We start from the raw sequence: 22,430 nt of genomic DNA, 5'->3' as shown, positions 1-22,430 counted from the left end.
TTACTTTTAGTGCCTTTGTTCAAGAAGACGTTTCATCCGATGCCAAAGACAAGCTGGAAGTCATTGAAAGATTTTACCAGCAGTTCAGCTTCAACGCGCTGCTGCCGTCAGAGATCAGGGCGACCCATAATGAGTCGGTGAAGACGGCGACAGATGACATTCAGTTGGCCGTTGTCCCCGCCCTCAGAAACAAGCTGGAGAAGAGCCTGCTTTCCATGGCCGACAGTTTGCTCAGCTGCTCTCCTGATGTGAGTAGTGTGTCCTTGCGTGTTTAACCTGTAGCCGTGTTCCAAACTAACACTTTTTCTGATTTATCTTCTGTTGTCTCAGTCCACCCCTCCTGAGTGCTTGGTGCGCTGTTTCAGCCAGCTGACAGGAGTGCTGGCAGGTTTCGTCTCAGCAGGACTTTTGACAGAGGAGGAGGCCTGTTGCTCACAGCTTTTCACCAAAGCAAAGGTCTAGTCTCACTCACTTCAATTCAGTCTAGTCTCAAGTGATTTCCCTCCATGCTTCTAAAGTAGGATTTAATATTACCACGAAGGTCCTAATGTTGTTCTTGTTACCAGGCTGTGGCCCAGGACCTCAGTGGGTTTATTTCTAGCGTGAAAATGAAAATGAGTGAGGAGGGACCCATGTCCACGCTAAGATCGCTAATGAAGCTTTGTGCACAGTGTACCAGCAGAAAACCCATGGTGATTGCATGTGCCACTATGATGTTTCTGATCAAAACCTTATTAATTAAAGAGTTTCAGTGATTTAAAGGAGTAAACTAATCATTAATTCTACAGGATCGAGCTGGATCAATCTCCTCAGGTTTATTTCTAATGACTCTGCCTGCCAGCCTACTCAGTGAGCTGGCAGAGTTCTGCAAACTGCATGTGGTATGTGGCTAACTCAGATGATCTTGAGACAAGGATTTCACAAACTGGAAGCCGTTTTTCTGAAATGTTCGTCTTTCCACAGTTGAACAACGTTCCTAAGCGTATCAGCGTCACAGTTGATGATGAACAAATGGATGATGAGTGTGAAACAACCAAAAATCCTCAAGCTAGTAACGACATCGACCTGTTTGAAGACGGCGAGGATGCCCACAGCAGCACCAACGGGAGCCACAGACAGAAGGAGGACAACACTGACGCCTCCTGTGGCCCAGGTAGGAGAAGATCTAATCTTTAGTGAGAACTTTACAGCTAGAATATTTTAATATTGTAAAGGCAGCTGCTTGAGATATATGTAGCTAAATTTTGTTTTTCTGTGTTGTATTTTTATTTTCTGAGTTACCAAACCTATTTAGACCTCTGGTCTGGACTTTGACTGTGCCATTTTAACACATTCATTCAACGGCAGCTCTGGTTGCATGAACAGGTTTCTTGTCCTGCTGGTAAGGTGAAGCTCAGCTGCGAGTTTTCTTCAGCCTGTAACTAGTTTTCTTTTTGATCTGCCCTGTAATTACCCTGAACCAGCTAACCTGTCCCTGCTGAAGAAAAGTATCCCCACAGCTTGATGCTGCCATCGGCATGTTTCATGCTGGGATGATGTGTTCAGGACAATTTGCAGAGTTGCATGCAGGCCAAAATGTTCAACTTTGATCTCCTCTCAGCAGAGAACCTTCTCTAGACTACCTATTAATTCCTCCTCGTCACTGTCCTTCAGCGGCCAATTTGTTGAGTGCACAGATAAAAGGTGCATTTTACGTGTCTCGGTCGGTTTGCTCTTGTGCAATCCGCTTTTCTATTTTATAAGAGAGTAAACAAGAGAAAATGCACAATGCATTGTTCAGGTGGTAAAACCTTAAAGTTTCAGATGCAGAATTTATTGCTCTAACTCCTAACAGGTGCCAAAAGTCTGCTAACAGAAGACTATCAGGGAAAACAGGACCTGGCTCTCCTTGCAGTCCTGGAGTTCCTGTGTGAGTGCGGCTCTGCCCTGCCCCTCCACGGCCTCCTTTTTAAACCTCAGGAGGTGCGGCGCAGGCTGCTGCTCTTGTTGAAGCAGATTGACTTCAGCAAAGCTCTGCACCTCAACATGGTGAGAAACAGTCAGCCTAGACGATAAATGTTACCGGCTTTAGCTAAACTCTGCTTCTGTTTCAGTATCTCGTCCTATTGAAGAAGCTTCCTGCTGAGAACTCGCTGTCTCCAGAGGAGTTTGATGCCCTGCTCCAACCTCTTGCGTGAGGAAATGTTTCCCCCCCCAAAACAAAAATACATTTTTTTGTGTGTGGTTTCAGACCAGCTGTGAACAGCATTCACTTTTCAACCCAGTTTTAATAAGCTGCATATCTTTCTTTGTCCCCAGGGACTTGTGTTATTTGTATCGTCAGGACCAGGAAATCTGTGCTGCTGTGCTGCTCAGTTTGTTACCCTCCATACAGAGCCTGGGGAAGACCAGTCACACACCCGAGGAGATGAGACATGTACAGGGATCTCTTCTACAAGTCCTGTCTGGCTTCTGGTAAGAAGCCTCTTTTTATGCACCATCAACACATTTCTTTTTTAAATGTATCTATACAGAGAACGTATGTAATTTAAAACTTTTTGTGTGAATTCTGTTTAAAGATACAGAAATGGATGCTAAAGATAAAGGTCCTTAATATTTGTGTTACTTTCTGCTACGACTGTGCTATTTTCCAGTGTCTTGAGCCAGACGGGGAAATGTGTGGCGACTGTGCGAGCTGCTTTAGTTCAGTGTCTCGTCGCCTTGCTGGAGGTAAAGTCTCAGAGATGTCACCTTTAAGAAGAGTTTACTTGGATGCTATTCTCTAAAAAGTCCAAACATTACAGCCAAATATATTCTATCCCCCACACATATAATTTAGTACAAAACACATAAAGAGGTTTTAGAGTTGTATTTTTTTACATCCTTTCACTCTCAGGCTGACCCTCTGTGTAACTGGGCTATCCTAACTCTCAGAGGAGCTGAAGCGCAGCACTGTCCTGTATCGTCCGTTCTTCCATCTCATCTCGCAGATGCTAACCACCAAGTCCGCATGCTGGTAGCTCTGTCTGTGGAGAGGTATACTTCAGATACATGAGCATTGTTTTTACTGATGGTGAATCTGACTAAACTGGAAAAACAGTAATGGTGGGTCTGGTTGCTTTGTAGTGTTTGAGGCAGGTTTGCTCTACAAAATGGGGAAAATGGACTGGGCTTGCAAATATACAGTCATATTCAATAAATTGGAATATGTGTTCTCAATATATATAAGCTTCTTACATGATAAACTGTTTTAATATCAGATTGTTTTAATGATCTTTGGCATTTTCTGCTCCTTATCCAGACTGTTTCTTGATTTGAGACAAAATCAGCCAGATCAGAGGAAGATGTTGCCACTAAAACACCAACAGGCAGCGTTTGAGAACATCTACCTGAAGGCTCAGGAGGGGATGAAGCTTCCGGTGAGAGTGTACAGCAATGCCTTTGCATTAAGAACTGTAATTTGTTTTTTTAAAGTTAAGCGTTTTCTCATGTTCCCCTGTGCGTGATCACACACAGAGGGGCAGCTCCTCAGAGGACCAGCCGGACGAAGCGTTGAACCGCAAAGCCACCCTGCTGAGGAGTCTGTCTGTGGTGCTGTGCTGTAGCCCAGTGTGTGAGAAACAGTGTCTGTTCGCTCTCTTCCAGTCCTACAAAGAGAATGACGTCGAGGAGGACCTCATCAAAAAGGTAACAGGTCTCCACGCAGCACTGAAATAAATTATCTCCACTCAGTCTTTTTCATCTTGCCATCTTTATAACTGAGAAGAGTTGCCGCTGTGCTTGTTTTTCTTTTGCAGATGTTATGCAGTGTGTCCAAAGTGCAGAGTTACAGGAGTGTGAAAACGTTCATCACTTCTCACCTGTACTACCTGGTAGCAGAGTGGCTCTCACAGAGGCAGTCTGATGACCGCTACACTCTTGGATCTTTCCCCTACAGCCTGCTGGACCATAACACAGTCAAAGATTTCTATAGGTCAGAAAATGAATGATTTTTCACTTATGTGTCGGTTTAAACAAACAGAGGTTTTCTCACACTTACCTCCACACCTCAGCTCTTATTACCAGATGCTGATCCCCCACCTGGTCTTCCTGGACGACTTCGAGCAGGTGAAGTCCATCGGCCGGTGCCTCGAGAGGGACTGGAGGCATTTACTGGCCGACTGTTTCCCCAAGATGATGGTGAACATCCTGCCATACTTCGCCTTAAAGGGCCAGGACTCGCAGGTCGCACAGCAGAGAGAGAAGGCCCACCGAGTGTACGACCTCCTCACAGATGCCAGCTGTCTGGGCAAAAAGGTAAAGATGACTGTAAAACAGAACGTTAAACGTCCTATTTTGTTTAGTGTTTTTTTATTATTAGTATTATTTAATTATTTCTGTTATTTTTCTTTTGTAAAAAATAAAAGTATTGAAATGTAGGGGCTTCCTAATTTAAATTAACAATTCCTGTAGATTCATGACTAAAGAGCAATTGAAACCAGGTTTATTCTTAATTAATAGGTTCTGAGTTAGTTAAGGATTATTTAAAATTATTGTTGCACTTATCAGTCATCCAGGGGTCCAGATCAGCCAATTTTCTACTTGTTTTCTCTAAGAAATGATCACCTGGTCAAATACAAGTGCAGTTCAATGAATTACAATATCATGAAATGTGATCTATATTACCAAAACTATTTGCTCGTCTGCCTTCACACATATGATTATAAATGGGGTCACATTCTTAATCCATAGGACTTACAATTCTACAGGTTTTAGGAGTTTGTTTATGGGAATTGTTGACCATTCTTACAAGAGTAAATTGGTGAGGTCGGACACTGTTGTTGGACGAGATGTTCCGGGCTCACAGTCTCTGATCTCATTCCCAATGAGTTCTGTCAGGTTCTGTCATTTATGTTTGTACCGACGTGGCATTTCGGACTAGTGCCCCGTCTCTTCGGAACAGGAAGGGAGAATCCTCACAGAAAGTGATATAGGCAGTTGCCCAGGGTGGCATTAGAAAGAGGGACGTATGAGAATGAGATAAATAATGTAACAGAACTATACAGTCAGTCACGCAGTGAACAGGTTTTCTGTTGCTGTTATGCCTGTGCGGTCAATAGAGAGTGCATCCCTGCTTGCTCCTGGGAATAGGGAGACTAACTGACATGTTTTCTATAGAGCTGCAAGGGATTTCGCTTTGTTGGAGATGGGTGGGTTGGTGTGGATTTGGTGTTTGCCCTGGGCACCATTCATGCAAGAACCGGCACTACCCACAAAGTTGGGGCCATGAAATTGTCTAAAATGTCTTGGTATGCTGAATCATTGAGAGTTCACTAGAACTAACGGGTCAATCCTAACTCCTGAAAAAAAGCACCACACCATACTTGTCTTTGCACAAAACACCTGACATATTGCACTCGGATAAGCGCCATCCTTTTGCCAGCTGCCCAACCTAGACCGGTACATTGGATTTCCAGAGAGCAAGTCTTTACTGCTCTAGAGTACAGTGGTGGATTAACACTGAATTCAATGCTTTGTCTTGTACTGGTGGTTTTGGAAGGCTTGGGTAAAGCTGCTCGGTCACAGAAACCCAAAACAGCTTTCTATAAACTGTTCTTGAGCTAATTTGAAGGCCACATAAACTTTGGAGGTCTGTAGCTACTGACTCCAGAACATGGCAACCTCTGAGCACCATGTGATTTTGACATGGTCTACTACTTTGTGGCTGATATGCTTTTGTTCCCAGTTACTTCCACTTTGTTCTAATACCACTAACAGTTGACTGGGGAATATTTACTGGTGAGGAAATTTCACAACTGGACTTAATGCACCGGTGACATCCCATCACTGTACCAAACTGGAATCCACTGAGCTCCTGAGGGCGACCCACTGTTTCACAAATGATTGTAGAAGCAGTCGGCATGCCCAGGTGCTGGATTTCACAATGAAAGTGATTGGAACAGCTGAATTCAGTGATTTGGAGGGATGTGTTGAACAACGAAAGAGAAACAGACATGAATTGTGTCTGTTGGTAGTCTATACAGTAAACTTGGCCTAATCTGATACAATTATAGTATTCTCCATGTTATAATAGGAAAATATTCAGAAAAGTCCTCACGGAGTCCTGAACTCTCCTCACATTTGGAAATTTGCCCACAGCAAATTGACAGCCTGATTCACAGTAATTTGGCGGACATCGTAGTGGAGCTGCTGACGACTCTGTATGAAGGCGGTGCAGCAGATGGAGACACAGGAGACCTGAAACATTTTACTGGGTAATTATCCTTTAATAGAATTCGCTATAATTTTCTTCTGCCACTTCATTTCATTCATTTCTTATTCCGGTAATTTACTGGAATGGCACATGATAAAATTAGTTTTATGTCCCACAGAGAGTTGGATCCCGTACCAAATCCACCGTACTTCAGCTCGTATGTCATCAAAGCCACTCTGGACTATCTCAGCAAATGCCATGGCGCCAACCATAGGTCTCTGGTGGCCATTCTGTCTAAAACCCCGGTACCGTGGCTCATTTACTGTCAGTCAGATTTTGTTGTTTATATAAAAGAAAGTTAATCCCTTCCTCTGCCTCTGGGCTTGCAGATTTCCATCCAGAAGATCCTGCTGGCGGTGTGTGAAAAAGCAGCCGAGGCGACCAACAGCTATGAACGCCACCGCATCCTCCTCATGTATCATTTGTTTGTCAGCCTGCTTCTCAGGGAGGTGAAGGATGGTCTGGGAGGAGCCTTGGATTTCGTCCTCAGAGACATCATCTACACTCTCATCCACCATGTCAACAGCAGGTTTGTGAACCCTCACACAGAAAAGGGGGTGATATGATGTATATTTCCAAAACCCACAACCTCAACAGCTTTATGTACCCCCTGAACCACAGACCACTTCAGTGTGATGAGGTTTCCAACAGGAGCCTCTCTCTGTGCTGCGGCCTGCTCACCTCTGTGTGTCAGGCAGCACTGCAGTTCTGCGATGACGCTCTTGACTGCCACCTTCAGGTCATTGTGGGGACTCTCACGGCTCAGGTGACCAGTCAGCCTTTTATTTCTCAGCAGGTAGGTGATCCATTATTTTTTTATACACTTGATGGAACACATGAGTATGTTTTCAAGACGCCTGAATATATATTGAAAAATAAGTAATGTGTTAACTACTGAAACAGTAGGCAAATTCACCAAAACACACAACCCCAATTCCAATGAAGTTGTGTAATACGTAAATAAAAACGGAAAACTATGATTTGCAAATCTTGTTCAACCTATATGCAATTGAATACACTAAAAAGACAAGGTATTTAATGTTCAAATTGATAAACTTTGATAAACTGTAAATATTGACTTGTTTTGTATTTGATTGTTGCAACATGTTCCCAAAAAGCTGGAAGAGGGCCAACAAAAGACTGGGAATATTGAGGAATAATCTAAAAACATTTGTTTGGAACTTTCTACAGGTGAACAGGTTCATTGGAAACAGGTGCGTGTCATCATTTGGTATAAAAGGAGCATCAAAAGATTTAGAGAATCTGGAGAAATTTCTGCATGTGAGCAGCAAGGCCGAAAACCGACATTGAATGCCCCTCAGGAGGCACTGCATGAAAAACCGACATCGTTCTGTAATTGATATTACCATGTGGGCTCAGGAACACTACAGAAAACCCTTGTCAGTTAAAACAGTTTGTCTCTGCATCTACAAGTTAAAACTCTACCAGGCAAAGCGAAAGCCACACATCACTGGCGGCTTCTCTGGGTCCGAGCTCATCTGAGATGGACTGACGTAAAGTGGAAAAGGATGCTGTGGTCTGATGAGTCCACATTTTGAATTGTTTCTAGAAATCCTGGACGTCATGTCCTCCTGGCCAAAGAAGAAAAGGACTATTATGACTGCTATCAGCTCAAAGTTTAAAAGCCAGCATCTGTGATGGTATGGGGGGGGGTTAGTGCCCATGGCATGGGTAACTTGTACATCTGTGAAGGCATCATTAATACTGAAAGGTACATACAGGTTTTAGAGCATGCAACACATGCTGCCATCCAAGCAATGTCTTTTTCAGGGATTTCCTGCACACGTCCCAGCATTTTTGGAACCTGAATCAAATTGAAAATGACTTAATATTTGCAAAATAATAAATTTTATCAGTTTGAACATTAAATATCTTGTCTTTGTAGTGTATTCAGTTGAACGGGATTTGCAAATCATTGTATTCTGTTTTTATTTATGTTTTACACAAAGTCCCGATTTTATTGGAATTGGGGTTGTAATAATAGTAAAGAATTATTAAATTAAATTCAAATCATGATGTGCCAATTTAAATGCTCATACATGAATTGATCAAATCTGCAGCCTCCTTTCAGCTTGCGTACATTCTAGTTTTAAATAGTTTTTTTTTCCCCAAGGTGCTGAGTCTGTTGCAGTTGCTCATAATAGAGAATCAGCAGAAACTAAAAGGAGCCATCAGCAGGTTGGAGCCTTTCCCTGACATCCCTGAGTTCAGGGAGCTGCGCTTAGTGCAGCACAAACTCAAATATAACAGCGGCAACTTCACACTGAGACAGGTACACGCGTGCAACAAACCCTTTTAAAACAAAGTTCTTCTAAATAAAGTCTTGTTAATAATATTCTCTCTTTTTCTTTGGTTGCTTTCCTTAAATGTCTTTGAAAAGTTTAAACACCCCTTGTACTCTTTCACATTATGCTGTATCACAACCACTTAAACGTATTTTATTTGGATTTAATGTAAAAGACCAACACAAAGTAGTGCATATTTAATACAAAGAAAAGAAAATATACATCATTTTTATTTTTTATCTTTTTACAAATGAAAATCTTAAAGTTGTATCATGCATTAGTATTCAATGTCCCACTAGTCAATGCTTTGTGGAGCCAACCTTTACTGCAGTTACAGCTACAGGTTTCTTAGGGTATGTCTCTCACCAGCTGTGCACATCTGGAGACTGAATTTATTTGCCCGTTCGTCTTTGCTTAATAGCTCAAGCTCCATTACATTCAAGGAAGAAAAGCATCCCCATATAGTGATAGATCAATACATGGATGAATTAAAATGGCTTTTGGCAAACTGCAAACAGGACTTCTTATGGCTTTATTTCAACAAGGAAGATTTGTAGAGTACAGAACTAATAGTCGTCCTACCTGAGCTTTGGATCTCTCCAGCTCTTCCAGAGTTATATTTGGTCTCTTGGAAACGTCCCTGCAGAATTTTCTCTTTGGGCATGGCTGTGACACAGGGGTAAAGTGAGCAACCTGTGTATGGAGGCCATAGTCCTCGATGCAGCCGTTATGGTTTGGAGTCCAGGCCCGTTGACCTTTTGCTGCATGTGTTCCCCTCTCTCTCTCCACCCCATTTCCTGTTGGTCAACATACAAAGTAAAGCCACTAGCACCACAAACCAAATAAAAAACGAATGCTGTTTTTGCTTGCTTTGTCTGTTTATGTGGACGGCCATATCTATGTCTAGGTTTGCACTTGTGTCGTATTTTCCATTTTCAAATGACCTATTGAACAGCCTGGAATATCGTTTTATGAAACAACTCTGTTAAATTTCTCCACAACTTTATTGGTGACCTTGATCTTCACGACACTCTCTGTTCACTAGTGTTCTCTAACTAACCTCTGAGACCTTCACAGGACGGCTGCATTTACAGGTCCTTCTCAAAGAATTTGCATATTGTGATAAAGTTAATTATTTTCCATAATGTCATGATGAAAATTTAACATTCATATATTTTAGATTCATTGCACACTAACTGAAATATTTCAGGTCTTTTATTGTCTTAATACGGATGATTGTGGCATACAGCTCATGAAAACCCAAAATTCCTATCTCTCAAAATTAGCATATTTCATCCGACCAATAAAAGAAAAGAGTTTTTAAAACAAAAAACGTCAACCTTCAAATAATCATGTACAGTTATGCACTCAATACTTGGTCGGGAATCCTTTTGCAGAAATGACTGCTTCAATGCGGCGTGGCATGGAGGCAATCAGCCTGTGGCACTGCTGAGGTCTTATGGAGGCCCAGGATGCTTCGAAAGCGGCCTTTAGCTCATCCAGAGTGTTGGGTCTTGAGTCTCTCAACGTTCTCTTCACAATATCCCACAGATTCTCTATGGGGTTCAGGTCAGGAGAGTTGGCAGGCCAATTGAGCCCAGTGATACCATGGTCAGTAAACCATTTACCAGTGGTTTTGGCACTGTGAGCAGGTGCCAGGTCGTGCTGAAAAATGAAATCTTCATCTCCATAAAGCTTTTCAGCAGATGGAAGCATGAAGTGCTCCAAAATCTCCTGATAGCTAGCTGCATTGACCCTGCCCTTGATAAAACACAGTGGACCAACACCAGCAGCTGACACGGCACCCCAGACCATCACTGACTGTGGGTACTTGACACTGGACTTCTGGCATTTTGGCATTTCCTTCTCCCCAGTCTTCCTCCAGACTCTGGCACCTTGATTTCCGAATGACATGAAGAATTTGCTTTCATCCGAAAAAAGTACTTTGGACCACTGAACAACAGTCCAGTGCTGCTTCTCTGTAGCCCAGGTCAGGCGCTTCTGCCGCTGTTTCTGGTTCAAAAGTGGCTTGACCTGGGGAATGCGGCACCTGTAGCCCATTTCCTGCACACGCCTGTGCACGGTGGCTCTGGATGTTTCTACTCCAGACTCAGTCCACTGCTTCCGCAGGTCCCCCAAGGTCTGGAATCGGCCCTTCTCCACAATCTTCCTCAGGGTCCGGTCACCTCTTCTTGTTGTGCACCGTTTTCTGCCACACTTTTTCCTTCCCACAGACTTCCCACTGAGGTGCCTTGATACAGCACTCTGGGAACAGCCTATTCGTTCATAAATTTATTTCTGTGTCTTACCCTCTTGCTTGAGGGTGTCAATAGTGGCCTTCTGGACAGCAGTCAGGTCGGCAGTCTTACCCATGATTGGGGTTTTGAGTGATGAACCAGGCTGGGAGTTTTAAAGGCCCCAGGAATCTTTTGCAGGTGTTTAGAGTTAACTCGTTGATTCAGATGATTAGGTTCATAGCTCGTTTAGAGACCCTTTTAATGATATGCTAATTTTGTGAGATAGGAATTTTGGGTTTTCATGAGCTGTATGCCAAAATCATCCGTATTAAGACAATAAAAGACCTGAAATATTTCAGTTAGTGTGCAATGAATCTAAAATATATGAATGTTAAATTTTCATCATTACATTATGGAAAATAATGAACTTTATCACAATATGCTAATATTTTGAGAAGGACCTGTATACTTAGATTAAATAACAGGTAGACTCCATTTACTTATGAGGTGACTTCTAAAGGCAACTGTTTGCACAGAATTTTATTTAGGGGTGTCAGTAAACCAGGCTAAATACAAAGAATACCTTCCTTTACGCATTGTTTCTGTGTAAAATAGTTTGCAAACCATACTTTTTTTCATTCCACTTACCAGTTATTCACTATCTTATGTTGGTCTATCACATATAGACCACAAACATATGTGCATATAAAATACAATGCAGTGTGTGGTTGCAAATTGATAAGATGTGGAAAGGTTCATTGGTTATGAATACATCTTTAAGGCACTCTGTTTCCTTCATCCTTTTACAGGAAGTAACTCATTTCCTATCAGCATCATCGTGTGACTCTTTACCTCTGACCAGACTCGAGGGGTTAAAGGAACTGACTCGACAGCTGCATCGCAACAAAGACCAGATCCGAGAGCTGCTCAAAGAGTGCCACGGTGTGATGCTGGAAAACAGCCTTTGCTTAAAAAAAACTGGATGTAAGAATCTTACTTTAAATATTCTCTCTCTTTGGGTATAGCCAACCCCACTGACAGCGTGCTGGTGAAGCTGGTCCTCTGTCTGCTGCAGCTCTGCAAGCTGGCTGCCAATCATCCTGGAGGAGTCGACATTCTAGGTAAAATAAAGTCAAGCGTTTTCCTCAGCTGTGATGTCAGTACTACACAGATAGACAGTTTCCTTTACTCATGCGGGATCCCCCTTAAACCTTTGCTGCAGTGGCTGCGGGCGCCTGTCTTGGCGAACTGGGTCCAGTTGACTTTTCCACCATTGCACTCCTTCATGGTAGAGACCCCTTCTATGAGAGAGCCGCATCTCTCTTCGCCTCCCATGACTTGCAACATCTTTACATCATCCTCAACTGCATGAACGATGCCCTCACACAGCAACGGTACAGTGCATCCTGTAGCTTTGTGATCAGCTTGTTTGGTACAAGATGTGTGGGTAATGATGGTGTTCACTGTTGTCTGTCAGCATTGAGGTGAGGCGGGCTGCAGCTCAGTGTGTGAAGAACATCCTGGCCACTCAGTCTGGCATCGACTTCTGGGGCCAACATAAAGACAGCAGGGACCCTATGCTGGCATACCTCAATCCATTTAGAACAGCCAAAAACAAGGTGAATTAAAGACGTATTTATGTAACAGGAAGCATCTTTACTCTGTATAGTACCTTAATATGGTTCCCAAATGTTTTTCAAAATGTCTTTTGTTGGGTTGCATCTGAAATATTGCAGATGGTACCTACGTCTCCATGCCCTGTGAATTGCAGTGATCTACTGAAGATCCCTCAGTAATGAGTAATTACAGGCCCATATCCTACCTGACATTTTAGTCGAAGATCATTGAAAAGGCGATTTATCAACTAATTCACTTCTTTTCGAAAAGGAATAATCTCTGTAATGCTTTCCAGTCAGGTTTTTGACCACACCACAGCCCTGAACCTGCATCGGTCTATGTTTTGAATGTAATGTGTCTAAATGGTGATGGATCCAAAACTGGACCAGAGCTTATGTCAGACCGAGACTACTTTGTGTCATTTGGTATTTAGAAATCTGAGCAAACAAAGGTCTCATTTGGGGTTCCTCAAGGCTCCAAATTCTTGTTGTTTTTTGAACATCTGCATGATACCCCGAGATCAGATTATGGAGTATTACAACATATTTTACTATATGTTTGTTAATGACATACAACTTTTTCTGTATCATCACTTGGCTAAAGCCCTTTCTGAGTCAGTGTGTCGTATGTGTGTGGATAGGTTAGGATTTCCTCCAGCTAAGTGCAGGAAAGAAAGAAGTCATTCTTAATCATGTGAAAAAACTTAGATATCAACATGGACTAAGAGCTCAATTTTAACATCAAAGGCTATTATGAAATCAGCCTACAACGATCTTAAAAGTATTGCCAGAATTAAAAGTTTCCTATCAAAACAGGACAAGTTACATGATTTTATTTTCTGTAGGAAAAATTATTGTAATGGTGTATATACAGTTCTCTGTAAATAAAAAGAGGCAGGCAGCTGCGGTTCACCCAAAATGCTGCAGCCAGAGTCCTGACCAACACCAGGAAAATGGATTATCTCTACATCAGTGCATTGGTTCACTCTGTGTAAAAGGACAGAATTTGAAATCTTGGTAGTAGTCTTGGGCTGAAATACATTTCAAATTTGCAGATCAGGTATAAACCATATAGATCTGACAAACGTGTTCACCTAGGGTTCCCAGGGCAGACTATATAAGGGGAGGCAGGATTTGGTTTCTATGCTTCTCAGCTCTGGAACTAACTCCTTGAAAACCTGAGATCTGCAGAAACTGTTTGGATCTTTAAATCAGGCCTGAGAACATTACTGTTTACTGCAGCTTTCACATTGAGGTAAAAAAATTATCAGTTAATTTCTATCATCAAGTTGTCTAAATTTGCATTCTAACATGTTTCTTTTTATGCAATTCCTCGATTTTTACTATGGTTCTTTTAAAGTATTTGGTGGTTTTCCTGTTCCTGTATTGTCCTGTAAGCACTTAGTGAAATCTTGTGTGTGAATGATGTTATACAAATCAACCTGCCTTGCCTTACAGCATATCTGACATTTGTTGTGTGTGTGGATTTGCTTTCATGCTGGCATCTTCGATCAGGTGGTTGCAGTGAGTTCTGAGGAGAGTTCAGAGGCCAAAAGGAAGCTGGAGAGCCAGGAGTTTTGGATCCCGCAGGCAGGGGGCCACAAGGCTTGGCTGAAGGTTCTGTGCACAGCGCTGCTGGATAGTGGAGGGGTGAGGAGCGAGGCTCTGCTGCTATCACGACCTCTGTGTTTGGTGAGCTCATCGAGTCTGTTTAATTTTAGACTCAGTTTGTTTTTGACAGAGCAGGACCCACCTTCTAAACTTGTGCTTCAGTTTTTCGGGCAACTTTCAGTGTTTAGTAACAAACACCCCATTACCCAAACATGACTGAAACTCTCCGGACATCCTCCATCCGTCTCCAGGTGATGGTGGACTGCTGCCAGAGGCTGCTGCCACTCATCATCCACTCTATCCTTCTGGACGACGCCAACGGTTTCTGGAGGGAACTGCTCTCCTTCCACATTCAGGACTTCTTCAGCTTCTGTTCTAGGAGCGCTCAGGCTGCCAGTCGATCCACAACTCCTCTCAATTCTGATTCTGGTAAGTATAAGTCCATGAGGAACCAGCATGGTGCTTCCTGTTTGATATTTTGTGATGAAAATTCTTATCATTCCTGACAGAGTCGGACTCTGCAAGCCAGGGTTTGTACAATAAGACCTCCCTTCGAACCATGCTGGCTGTTATTGACTACTTGAGACACCAACAGAGACCAGTGCAAGCTGATAGGTTTGTTGTGAAATAACTTCCAGCTTATCTTCAAGCTGCTTATTTTCTTCCTGAGCCTTCTCCAGCTCATTTTTGGTATACAATGGAAGATGAATGTCCTGCAATAACTCATGGTGACTACATAAGAAAAAACAAATCTTCATATTGTTTTTGCAAAGTTGGAAAAAATCAAGATAGCCTCCTGAAAATGTGCATCAGCCCCTCATCTTACATAAATGATCCGTCGTGTCTGTAGTGTGTTTAAAGTGATCCCTGCTGACCTTGCAGTAACTCTTGCGGTACCGTGTGTGACTCCAACTTCTGGCTGGAGCTGAACTACCTGGAGGTGGCCAGAACTGCTCAATCCTGCTCGGCCCACTTCACCGCTCTGTTGTACACAGAGATCTATGTGGACAAGATCAGAGCCAACATGGAGGAAAACTTCAGGTTTGTAGGAAGTCTTTTGTGTTTAGAATGTTAAGGGGTTAATTTAAATTTTTTTTATTTGTTTGACTTGAACAAATGTGCAGAACCAAGTCCAGAGCCACATGCAAGATCAATTTCGAGGAGAACAGCCAAAACTTCACCATCTCCAGTCTGACTGAGAGTAAGGAAGACACCAATATCAGTCTGCAGGTCTGCTGTGCATGTCTGATTAACTGATTTTATGCACCATTTATGTGAAATAATTTAGACTAAAACATAATGAGGATATTTGACGTGTTTGTAGGAGCTGCTGATTGAAGTGTATCGCAGTATTGGGGAACCGGACAGTCTTTACGGCTGTGGAGGAGAAACGATGACCAGTCCACTCACCAGGTAGAAATCGATTTCTTTTCTCCTCTAGTATGCAGTGATATCCATACCCAATGGACCTTTTCACATATTGCCACGTTACAACCACAAAGTTTAAGTCTTTATGTGATAGACCAACTTAAAGTAGTGTCGCTGTGAAGTTATGTACTCCACGATTTTAGACTTTTTTTGAAGAGTAGGAAGAAGAAAGCCAGAAGATGTCACATTGAAACATGGTGGTAGCAACATCATGCTGTGGGGATATTTTTCTTCAGTAGGGACAGAAAAGCTGTTCTGAATTGATGGATGCAGCTAAAGACAAGTAAACCCTGGAAGAAAAACCTGCCAGAGGCAACAAAAGACTTGAGACTAGGGGCAGAGCTTCAATTTCCAGCAGGACAAGGCCCCCCCAAACACATAACAATGGCTATAATAGAAAGATTTAAGTCAAAGCAAAACATAAAATCACTTAAAATAAAATGATGTTTACAAACACTCCCACATCCACTCCATGAAACATTTAGTAACAAGAATGAGAAAGATGCAAACTTTGATTCTACAAAGTATTGACTCAAGGAGGACTGAATAGAAAATAAACTGAGACTTTTATTTGTAAAGGATTTGGAAACCATGCATCATTTTCCTACTACTTTACTGTCATAGGCCATATTTTTTTGGTCTATCACATAAAATTCAAACAAAATACATTGAAGTTTGTGGCTGTATTGTGATTCAATATAAGTAGTTTTGCAAAGTGCTGTATCTTCCCAACAGTACACAGACCTTACGGTGCAGACTACAGTTTCTGCTTTGTTGCTCTGTTGATACAGAATCCGAACATATGAACATGAAGCTATGTGGGGGAAGGCCCTGACTTCATATGATCTTCATTCTACTCTACCTGAAGTTACCCGACTTGTAGGAATAGTGGAGGTAAAATGGTTCAAGCTGCATGAATTGATGTGGTTTATCATAATAAACACATCTTAGGAAACCAGGGAACAAGACGATGATGATATAATTTTTTTCAGTTTGAAAATGATGTCTCAAACCAGGATGCAAATTTCTGCAAATTAATCCTAGAATATGTTTAGTAATTTCTCACCCATGACACGAACAGGGCATGCAGAACTTTGGGCTGAGCAGCATCCTCGCTACCTACATGAGGGGATTGGAGAGTGAAGGTGTAGAGTGGGGAGCTGAGCTGCGAGAGCGCCGCTTTCAGGCTGCCTGGAGGAACATGCAGTGGGACTGTGAGCGGTCGGAGAGGTGAGGAAGAGGCATGTTGCACCTGTCACATGTGAAATTTTCTTTCACCTAGACCCTTTTTTCTCCTTAGAAGTGATCAATCCAACCCTGGCTTCCATGAATCTGTGTTTTGTGGCCTCCAAGCACTGAGGGACAAAGAGTTCTCCATATTTGATGACATCCTGAAACGAGCCAGGTACGTTGAACACATGTAATGTCAAAGTTTGGCCTAAATAATTATTGTTTACTCAACTATGTCCTCCTGTGCAGGGCGGCTGAGGTGGAAGAGCTCTGCAGAGGCACTTTAGAGGCGGTGTCTTCTCTGTATCCGGCCCTCAGGAACCTGCAGAGCATCAGGGAGCTGGAGAGCAGCAAACACCTCTTTGTTATGTGAGTTTACCTTCATGAGTGGCAGTAAAACAGAGTTGCATCAGATGAATTTTGAAGTAATCTCTGTATTTTCCTGTCAGATCCTTCTCTGATGTGACTCTGAGGGAGGTTTGCAGCCAGTGGCGGCAGCACTCCCAGCTGCTTGCGGACAGTGACTTTACTGTGGTGGAGCCTATTCTGGCTTTGCGCTCTGTAGCCCAGCATACCCTGTTGTCCAAGATGGAAGACCCAGAAAACAACCGCTACCTCAGCTCTGTGCTCACGGACCACCTTATGGAGCTGTGTCGTTTGGCTCGCAAAGCTGGGAATACACAGGTAGTCTCCACATCCATTACCCACACTGCCTTGTAGAAGTATTCACACAACTGTTTAACATTTTCTTGCCATACAAACAATAATTTTGGTGTAGTTTATTGGAATTTTAGATGATATATCAAAACAAAGTACTGGATAACTGTGAACACTGCACATCACTTTTGATACACCAGCCCCACTGTGCAACATAGCGATGGCAGTATTATACTGTGGGGAAAGGGATGAAGCTAAATGTGGGGCAGTACTTGTGGGTTTTTGTTGCAATGCGATAAAATCTGTATGAACATACCAGTCACTTTTCCCAACCATAGTGTTTTAACCACTGTCGAAGCTTGCAGAGCGTGCAGTCTACCAGATGAAGCAGCACAGCGATGGAGGGACCTGGGTATCTTCTCCTGTGTTATCATGGCAGCTGGAGGAGGCGCAAGTGTTCTGGGTCAAGGGAGAGCAGGGTCTGGCTCTGGGCCTGCTGAGACAGATGATACACAGTCTAGAAGAAAAGGTCAAACACAAACTGACAAAGATGTACTACAACAAATCTCTATAGTTTACCCTGTTGGTGTAATACCAGGTTTACATAGATGAATTATGAAATATTTCTTTGTTATTACTTCATATGCATTTTGTCCAATTCTGTGTAAAAGAAAAGCCAACATGTCAGATGGGAATTAAACTATCGTCATGATTTATATGTCAACCAGGTTGATTTTAATCCAGCTCTCGCTCTGCTCTTCACTGAGTGCCTCAGGCTGTGCGGGAACTGGCTGGCTGAGACCTGCCTGGAAAGTCCTGGAGTTATACTGGAAAAGTACCTGGAGAGGGTAAGAGGGAGTTTTGCTAAACACCTGCTTGAAGCTTTTTTAAAGGGAAATAAACCCGTTTTAAAGATCAGGATTTAGTGTTGGACTACACTACAGACAGCATTCTGTTTATGCTCCAGCTGTACCATCCAAAGTTGATGGAATATGTCTAAACCTAGTGACCAGTCAGTCAGCCAGGGATAAAAAGCTGTAACTTTTCCCTTCATCAGCTCTTTACTCTTTTTGGTGATCAGCAGAACCAAACAACATCAAAACATCCTGTTAACGAACACTGCTGCTACAGCAAGTTCTCCGTTACACTTTGAGTTGAGTTGACTGGGTTTCTACACAGTCTCTAAACGTGTAGAACTTCATGTAATTTTTGTCCAGGTCTGGATAAGTGTGGAAAAGCAGTGTGAAAAAAATTAGTATTTTTTTATTCCCTTTTTCTATTTTGTTTTTTTCTGGTGCATCCGTCTGTCCGTCCATGCATCCTTCCTTCCACCAATTCTTCCATCCATCCATCCATCTTTCCATCCATCCTTCCACCAATTCTTCCATCCATCCATCCATCTTTCCATCCATCCTTCCACCCATCCCTGCATCCATCCATCCATCCATCCATCCTTCCTTCCACCAATTCTTCCATCCATCCATCCATCCATCCATCCTTCCTTCCACCAATTCTTCCATCCATCCATCCATCCATCCATCCATCCATCCATCCTTCCTTCCATCCATCCTTCCATCCATCCATCCATCCATCCATCCTTCCACCCATCCCTGCATCCATCCATCCATCCTTCCTCCCACCAATTCTTCCATCCATCCATCCATCCGTCCATCCATCCATCCTTCCTTCCATCCATCCATCCATCCATCCTTCCACCCATCCTTCCGCCCATCCCTGCATCCATCCATCCTTCCTTCCATCCATCCATCCATCCCTGCATCCATCTATCCATCCCTGCATCCATCCATCCATCCATCCTTCCTTCCACCAATTCTTCCATCCATCCATCCTTCCATCCATCCTTCCACCCATCCCTGCATCCATCCATCCATCCTTCCTTCCATCCATCCATCCTTCCATCCATCCATCCATCCTTCCATCCATCCATCCTTCCTTCCACCAATTCTTCCATCCGTCCATCCATCCATCCATCCATCCATCTATCCATCCATCCCTGCATCCATCCATCCATCCATCCTTCCTTCCACCAATTCTTCCATCCATCCATCCATCCATCCATCCATCCATCCATCCATCCTTCCTTCCATCCATCCATCCATCCATCCAAATTTGCAGGTAGCACGTTTTTTAGTATCGTCAATGTTTTTACGATTAATTGTTAAATAAAAAATACAGATGAAATTGTGTGTGTTAAAGTGTGTTTAGTGATATTAATCCATAGGAGCCAGTTAAAGCATGATCGGTCATCATGGAATAAACAGGTACCATTGCAGAGCAACAGTATTCTTTCTCTGGATATTTTTCTTTCTGAATCATCCAAAAATCATTCTTTCTAGTAATGTAAACATGAAAAAATATGTGAAAAATCTGTAATATGCAAGCATGAAACCAGACAGGTCTCCTGTCTAATATACGTTACCCTCCGCCCTCACTGAAGTAACCGCCGGCCTCCCTAAGAGAAATGAATGAGTAATTACCCGACAGCAAGGCAACCGCTGGCTTATACACACACACACACACACACACACACACACATCATTTATTTATGTCCTGATAAATCAGAAGAAGGCAATGGCATGAATATTACATTTCTGGAAGTTTATAGTTTGGCTGTCTCATATTCATGTATCCATGTTTGTGTGTCTCAGATCCCACAGTGAGGATGTGGTTCTTCTGCCGCTGTTTTTTCCAGACCTTCCTGTACAAGGAGTGCCTATTTTCTGGCTTTCTTTCCCAGATGATCTGTTACTTTGGCAATAATTTCCATGCTATTCTCTCATCAGGCAGTGAAGGTGATAGAAGGGGACTCGGGGGCCCGGGACCCCAGACTTCAGAGCCAGCGGACCGAGGCTTTCTTGTCTTTGGCTCGCTTCTCTGATGCTCAGTACCAGAGCATTGACAAGTATATGAACTCGTCCGAGTTTGAGAACAAGCAAGCGCTGCTGGAGAAGGCCAAGGAGGAAGTCGACCTGATGAGGGAGCGCAAAGTGACCTCCAACAGGTTGTTTTCTACCTTCAGTTTTCTCATGTGTGCAGAAATGAAAAACACGATGGCAGGTTAATTATCTTTAACAGATTAAATGACTTCACAGGTATACAATAAAGGTGCAACGAGAGCTGGAGTTGGATGAAACGGCCCTGGCCAACCTGCGAACGGACCGAAAGCGCTTTCTATGCAAGGCAGTGGAGAATTACATCCAATGTCTGGAACAAGGAGAGGAGCATGACACCTGGGTGTTCCGGCTGGCTTCGCTCTGGCTGGAGAACGCTGACATTAGAGGTATCAACGACATGATGAAGGTTAGTTAACATCTAAATTTCACCAGTCATAGCATTGATGAAGTAGGAGGTCAGGTGTTTTCCATTTTCATGACTGACTTGTTTTCCAGAGGGGAGTGAAGCAGATCCCATCCTACAAGTTTTTGCCGCTCATGTATCAACTGGCTGCCCGCATGGGAACCAAAATGGCGGCCGGCGTCTATGAGGACACGGGATTCCATGATGTCCTCAATGACGTAACTCAGAGCTTCATCTGACTTTTTCTGCACTCGATAACACATGTGCAGTTGAAACCAGATGTTTACATACACTGTATGAACAGACACATAACCTACTTGACCTAACATTCCATGTTTTAGGCCTGTTAGGGTTACCAAACGTATTTCTATTTGTTAAATGCCAGAATAATGAGAATTTAATTTAATTAGTGTAAAGAACGTGGAACCTTCAGCCTTCTGGAAATTGGACAGAAGGATGAACCGGACTCATAGAGGTCCATAATTCTCTTTCTGATATCTTGGATGGTTTCTTTTGGATTTTCCATGATAGTTTTCAGTCCAAATGTCTGGTTTCAGCAGCATATGATGAGTTTAATGGGAGATACAGTCATATACAACTAAACCTGCAGGTTCAAACTCTCATCCCACCAGTGGTACTCCTCAGCTGCCAAACTGACTATTTTTGCAAACCTTTTTATCAAAACAGGTACAGGCTCGAATGATGTTTCTGCTTGCATTGGTTTCCCTCCGCAGCTCATCTGCAAAGTGTCTTTGGAACATCCTCACCACACACTCTTCATCATCTTCGCCCTGGTGAACGCTAACAAAGACGAGAGCTTCTGCAGGACGCGGCCGTCAAAAAGCGCTCCGCGGCAGACGTCACAGTTTGATCTGGTGGGACGTTTATTGATGAGTCATATTCATCCTTTAAGAAATTTCTGTTTATTTCTTGCTGCAACTTAAAGATTTTTTAAAAGGAAAATAAAAATCACGATAGAAACTGTCTGATTTAGACAAGATTAAAAGATAAACTTTGCCAAAAGCTCCTTGAACTCCTAATATGTTAAAAAGTAAACATGTCATTGTGAATTTCCTCTCTGGCTATAAAGGAAACCTCAGCACACCTTAGTTATGTGTTTTGACTTCATCCCTGGGCATCAGCAAAGATCTGCTTCAAAGATGCTGTTTCTGGTCCAAACTGTTTTTGAGTATTAAAGCAGCTTACCCTAGAAAAAATCTTCATTCTCATAATCAATATTCTGTGCTGGTCTGTTTGGTTTCGAAGCAATGAAACAAGCTCAGTTCTTCACGCTTCACAGCGAAGCCTTTAATCTAACGTTCACTTTGTTTTACAAACTCGCGCAGGAGCGATCGGATGTGGCTCGCGAGATCATCGCTGTTGTCAGGAAGAAGCGAGGTGGGATGATCCGAGGGATTGAGCGTATGTGCGATGCCTACATCACTCTGGCTTACATGGACGCTAGCAGGCACAAAAATGAGAAGAGTGAGTAGTGAGCTGTGCAAAGATCCTAAATCATCCCTCGTGTATTTTCTCTTATGTTTTGCTTGCAAGGAGCCAGACTTTCTTGTAAACTTTCGAAATGGCCATAGTTAGTTTTTGTCCAGGTTTCTGAACATCTTTAATAGAGATGTTTTTCATTTGTTAATCTGGTTAAATTTAGGCTATGATATATTCAGAAATAAATATTCATACACTTAACAGACGAATTAGCTAAGAAACATTTTTATTCCCCCATTTCCGGATTGAATATTTGTTGAAAACGGAGAGGATGTTTAAAAAAAGCATTGATGAG

At 42.7% G+C, this 22,430-nt stretch overlaps 1 protein-coding gene across 4 annotated transcripts in view; it reads left to right on the top strand.

Moving 5' to 3' along the window:
* Positions 1–22,430, top strand: part of atm (ATM serine/threonine kinase) — a 38,879-nt gene that overhangs the window by 10,975 nt on the left and 5,474 nt on the right. For 2 of the 4 annotated variants that reach the window (XR_007042463.1, XM_047392493.1), the window contains exons 13-53: positions 11–248; positions 331–456; positions 567–692; positions 789–881; positions 964–1,153; positions 1,835–2,028; positions 2,094–2,173; positions 2,299–2,454; positions 2,634–2,709; positions 2,876–3,015; positions 3,281–3,398; positions 3,496–3,666; positions 3,777–3,952; positions 4,032–4,275; positions 6,118–6,233; positions 6,351–6,477; positions 6,562–6,761; positions 6,854–7,028; positions 8,367–8,525; positions 11,585–11,717; positions 11,801–11,896; positions 11,998–12,169; positions 12,253–12,394; positions 13,907–14,083; positions 14,254–14,431; positions 14,512–14,617; positions 14,885–15,043; positions 15,127–15,232; positions 15,327–15,415; positions 16,222–16,324; positions 16,512–16,660; positions 16,731–16,835; positions 16,910–17,029; positions 17,110–17,344; positions 17,676–17,846; positions 18,046–18,165; positions 20,122–20,339; positions 20,431–20,638; positions 20,728–20,853; positions 21,370–21,510; positions 21,982–22,120. Coding sequence is in view for 3 of the 4 variants with exons in the window: in XM_047392493.1 (XP_047248449.1) it covers positions 11–248; positions 331–456; positions 567–692; positions 789–881; positions 964–1,153; positions 1,835–2,028; positions 2,094–2,173; positions 2,299–2,454; positions 2,634–2,709; positions 2,876–3,015; positions 3,281–3,398; positions 3,496–3,666; positions 3,777–3,952; positions 4,032–4,275; positions 6,118–6,233; positions 6,351–6,477; positions 6,562–6,761; positions 6,854–7,028; positions 8,367–8,525; positions 11,585–11,717; positions 11,801–11,896; positions 11,998–12,169; positions 12,253–12,394; positions 13,907–14,083; positions 14,254–14,431; positions 14,512–14,617; positions 14,885–15,043; positions 15,127–15,232; positions 15,327–15,415; positions 16,222–16,324; positions 16,512–16,660; positions 16,731–16,835; positions 16,910–17,029; positions 17,110–17,344; positions 17,676–17,846; positions 18,046–18,165; positions 20,122–20,339; positions 20,431–20,638; positions 20,728–20,853; positions 21,370–21,510; positions 21,982–22,120 (6,098 nt within the window). In the remaining variant the exon portion in view is untranslated. Of the gene's footprint in view, positions 1–10; positions 249–330; positions 457–566; positions 693–788; positions 882–963; positions 1,154–1,834; positions 2,029–2,093; positions 2,174–2,298; positions 2,455–2,633; positions 2,710–2,875; positions 3,016–3,280; positions 3,399–3,495; positions 3,667–3,776; positions 3,953–4,031; positions 4,276–6,117; positions 6,234–6,350; positions 6,478–6,561; positions 6,762–6,853; positions 7,029–7,423; positions 8,066–8,366; positions 8,526–11,584; positions 11,718–11,800; positions 11,897–11,997; positions 12,170–12,252; positions 12,395–13,906; positions 14,084–14,253; positions 14,432–14,511; positions 14,618–14,884; positions 15,044–15,126; positions 15,233–15,326; positions 15,416–16,221; positions 16,325–16,511; positions 16,661–16,730; positions 16,836–16,909; positions 17,030–17,109; positions 17,345–17,675; positions 17,847–18,045; positions 18,166–20,121; positions 20,340–20,430; positions 20,639–20,727; positions 20,854–21,369; positions 21,511–21,981; positions 22,121–22,430 lie in introns of those variants that run through there. The other 2 variants (XM_047392494.1, XM_047392496.1) reach the window with 2 other exon arrangements.

Source organism: Girardinichthys multiradiatus, chromosome 18, assembly GCF_021462225.1.
Source record: "Girardinichthys multiradiatus isolate DD_20200921_A chromosome 18, DD_fGirMul_XY1, whole genome shotgun sequence".
NCBI lineage: Eukaryota > Metazoa > Chordata > Actinopteri > Cyprinodontiformes > Goodeidae > Girardinichthys > Girardinichthys multiradiatus.
This window is presented reverse-complemented; position numbering and strand designations above follow the sequence as displayed.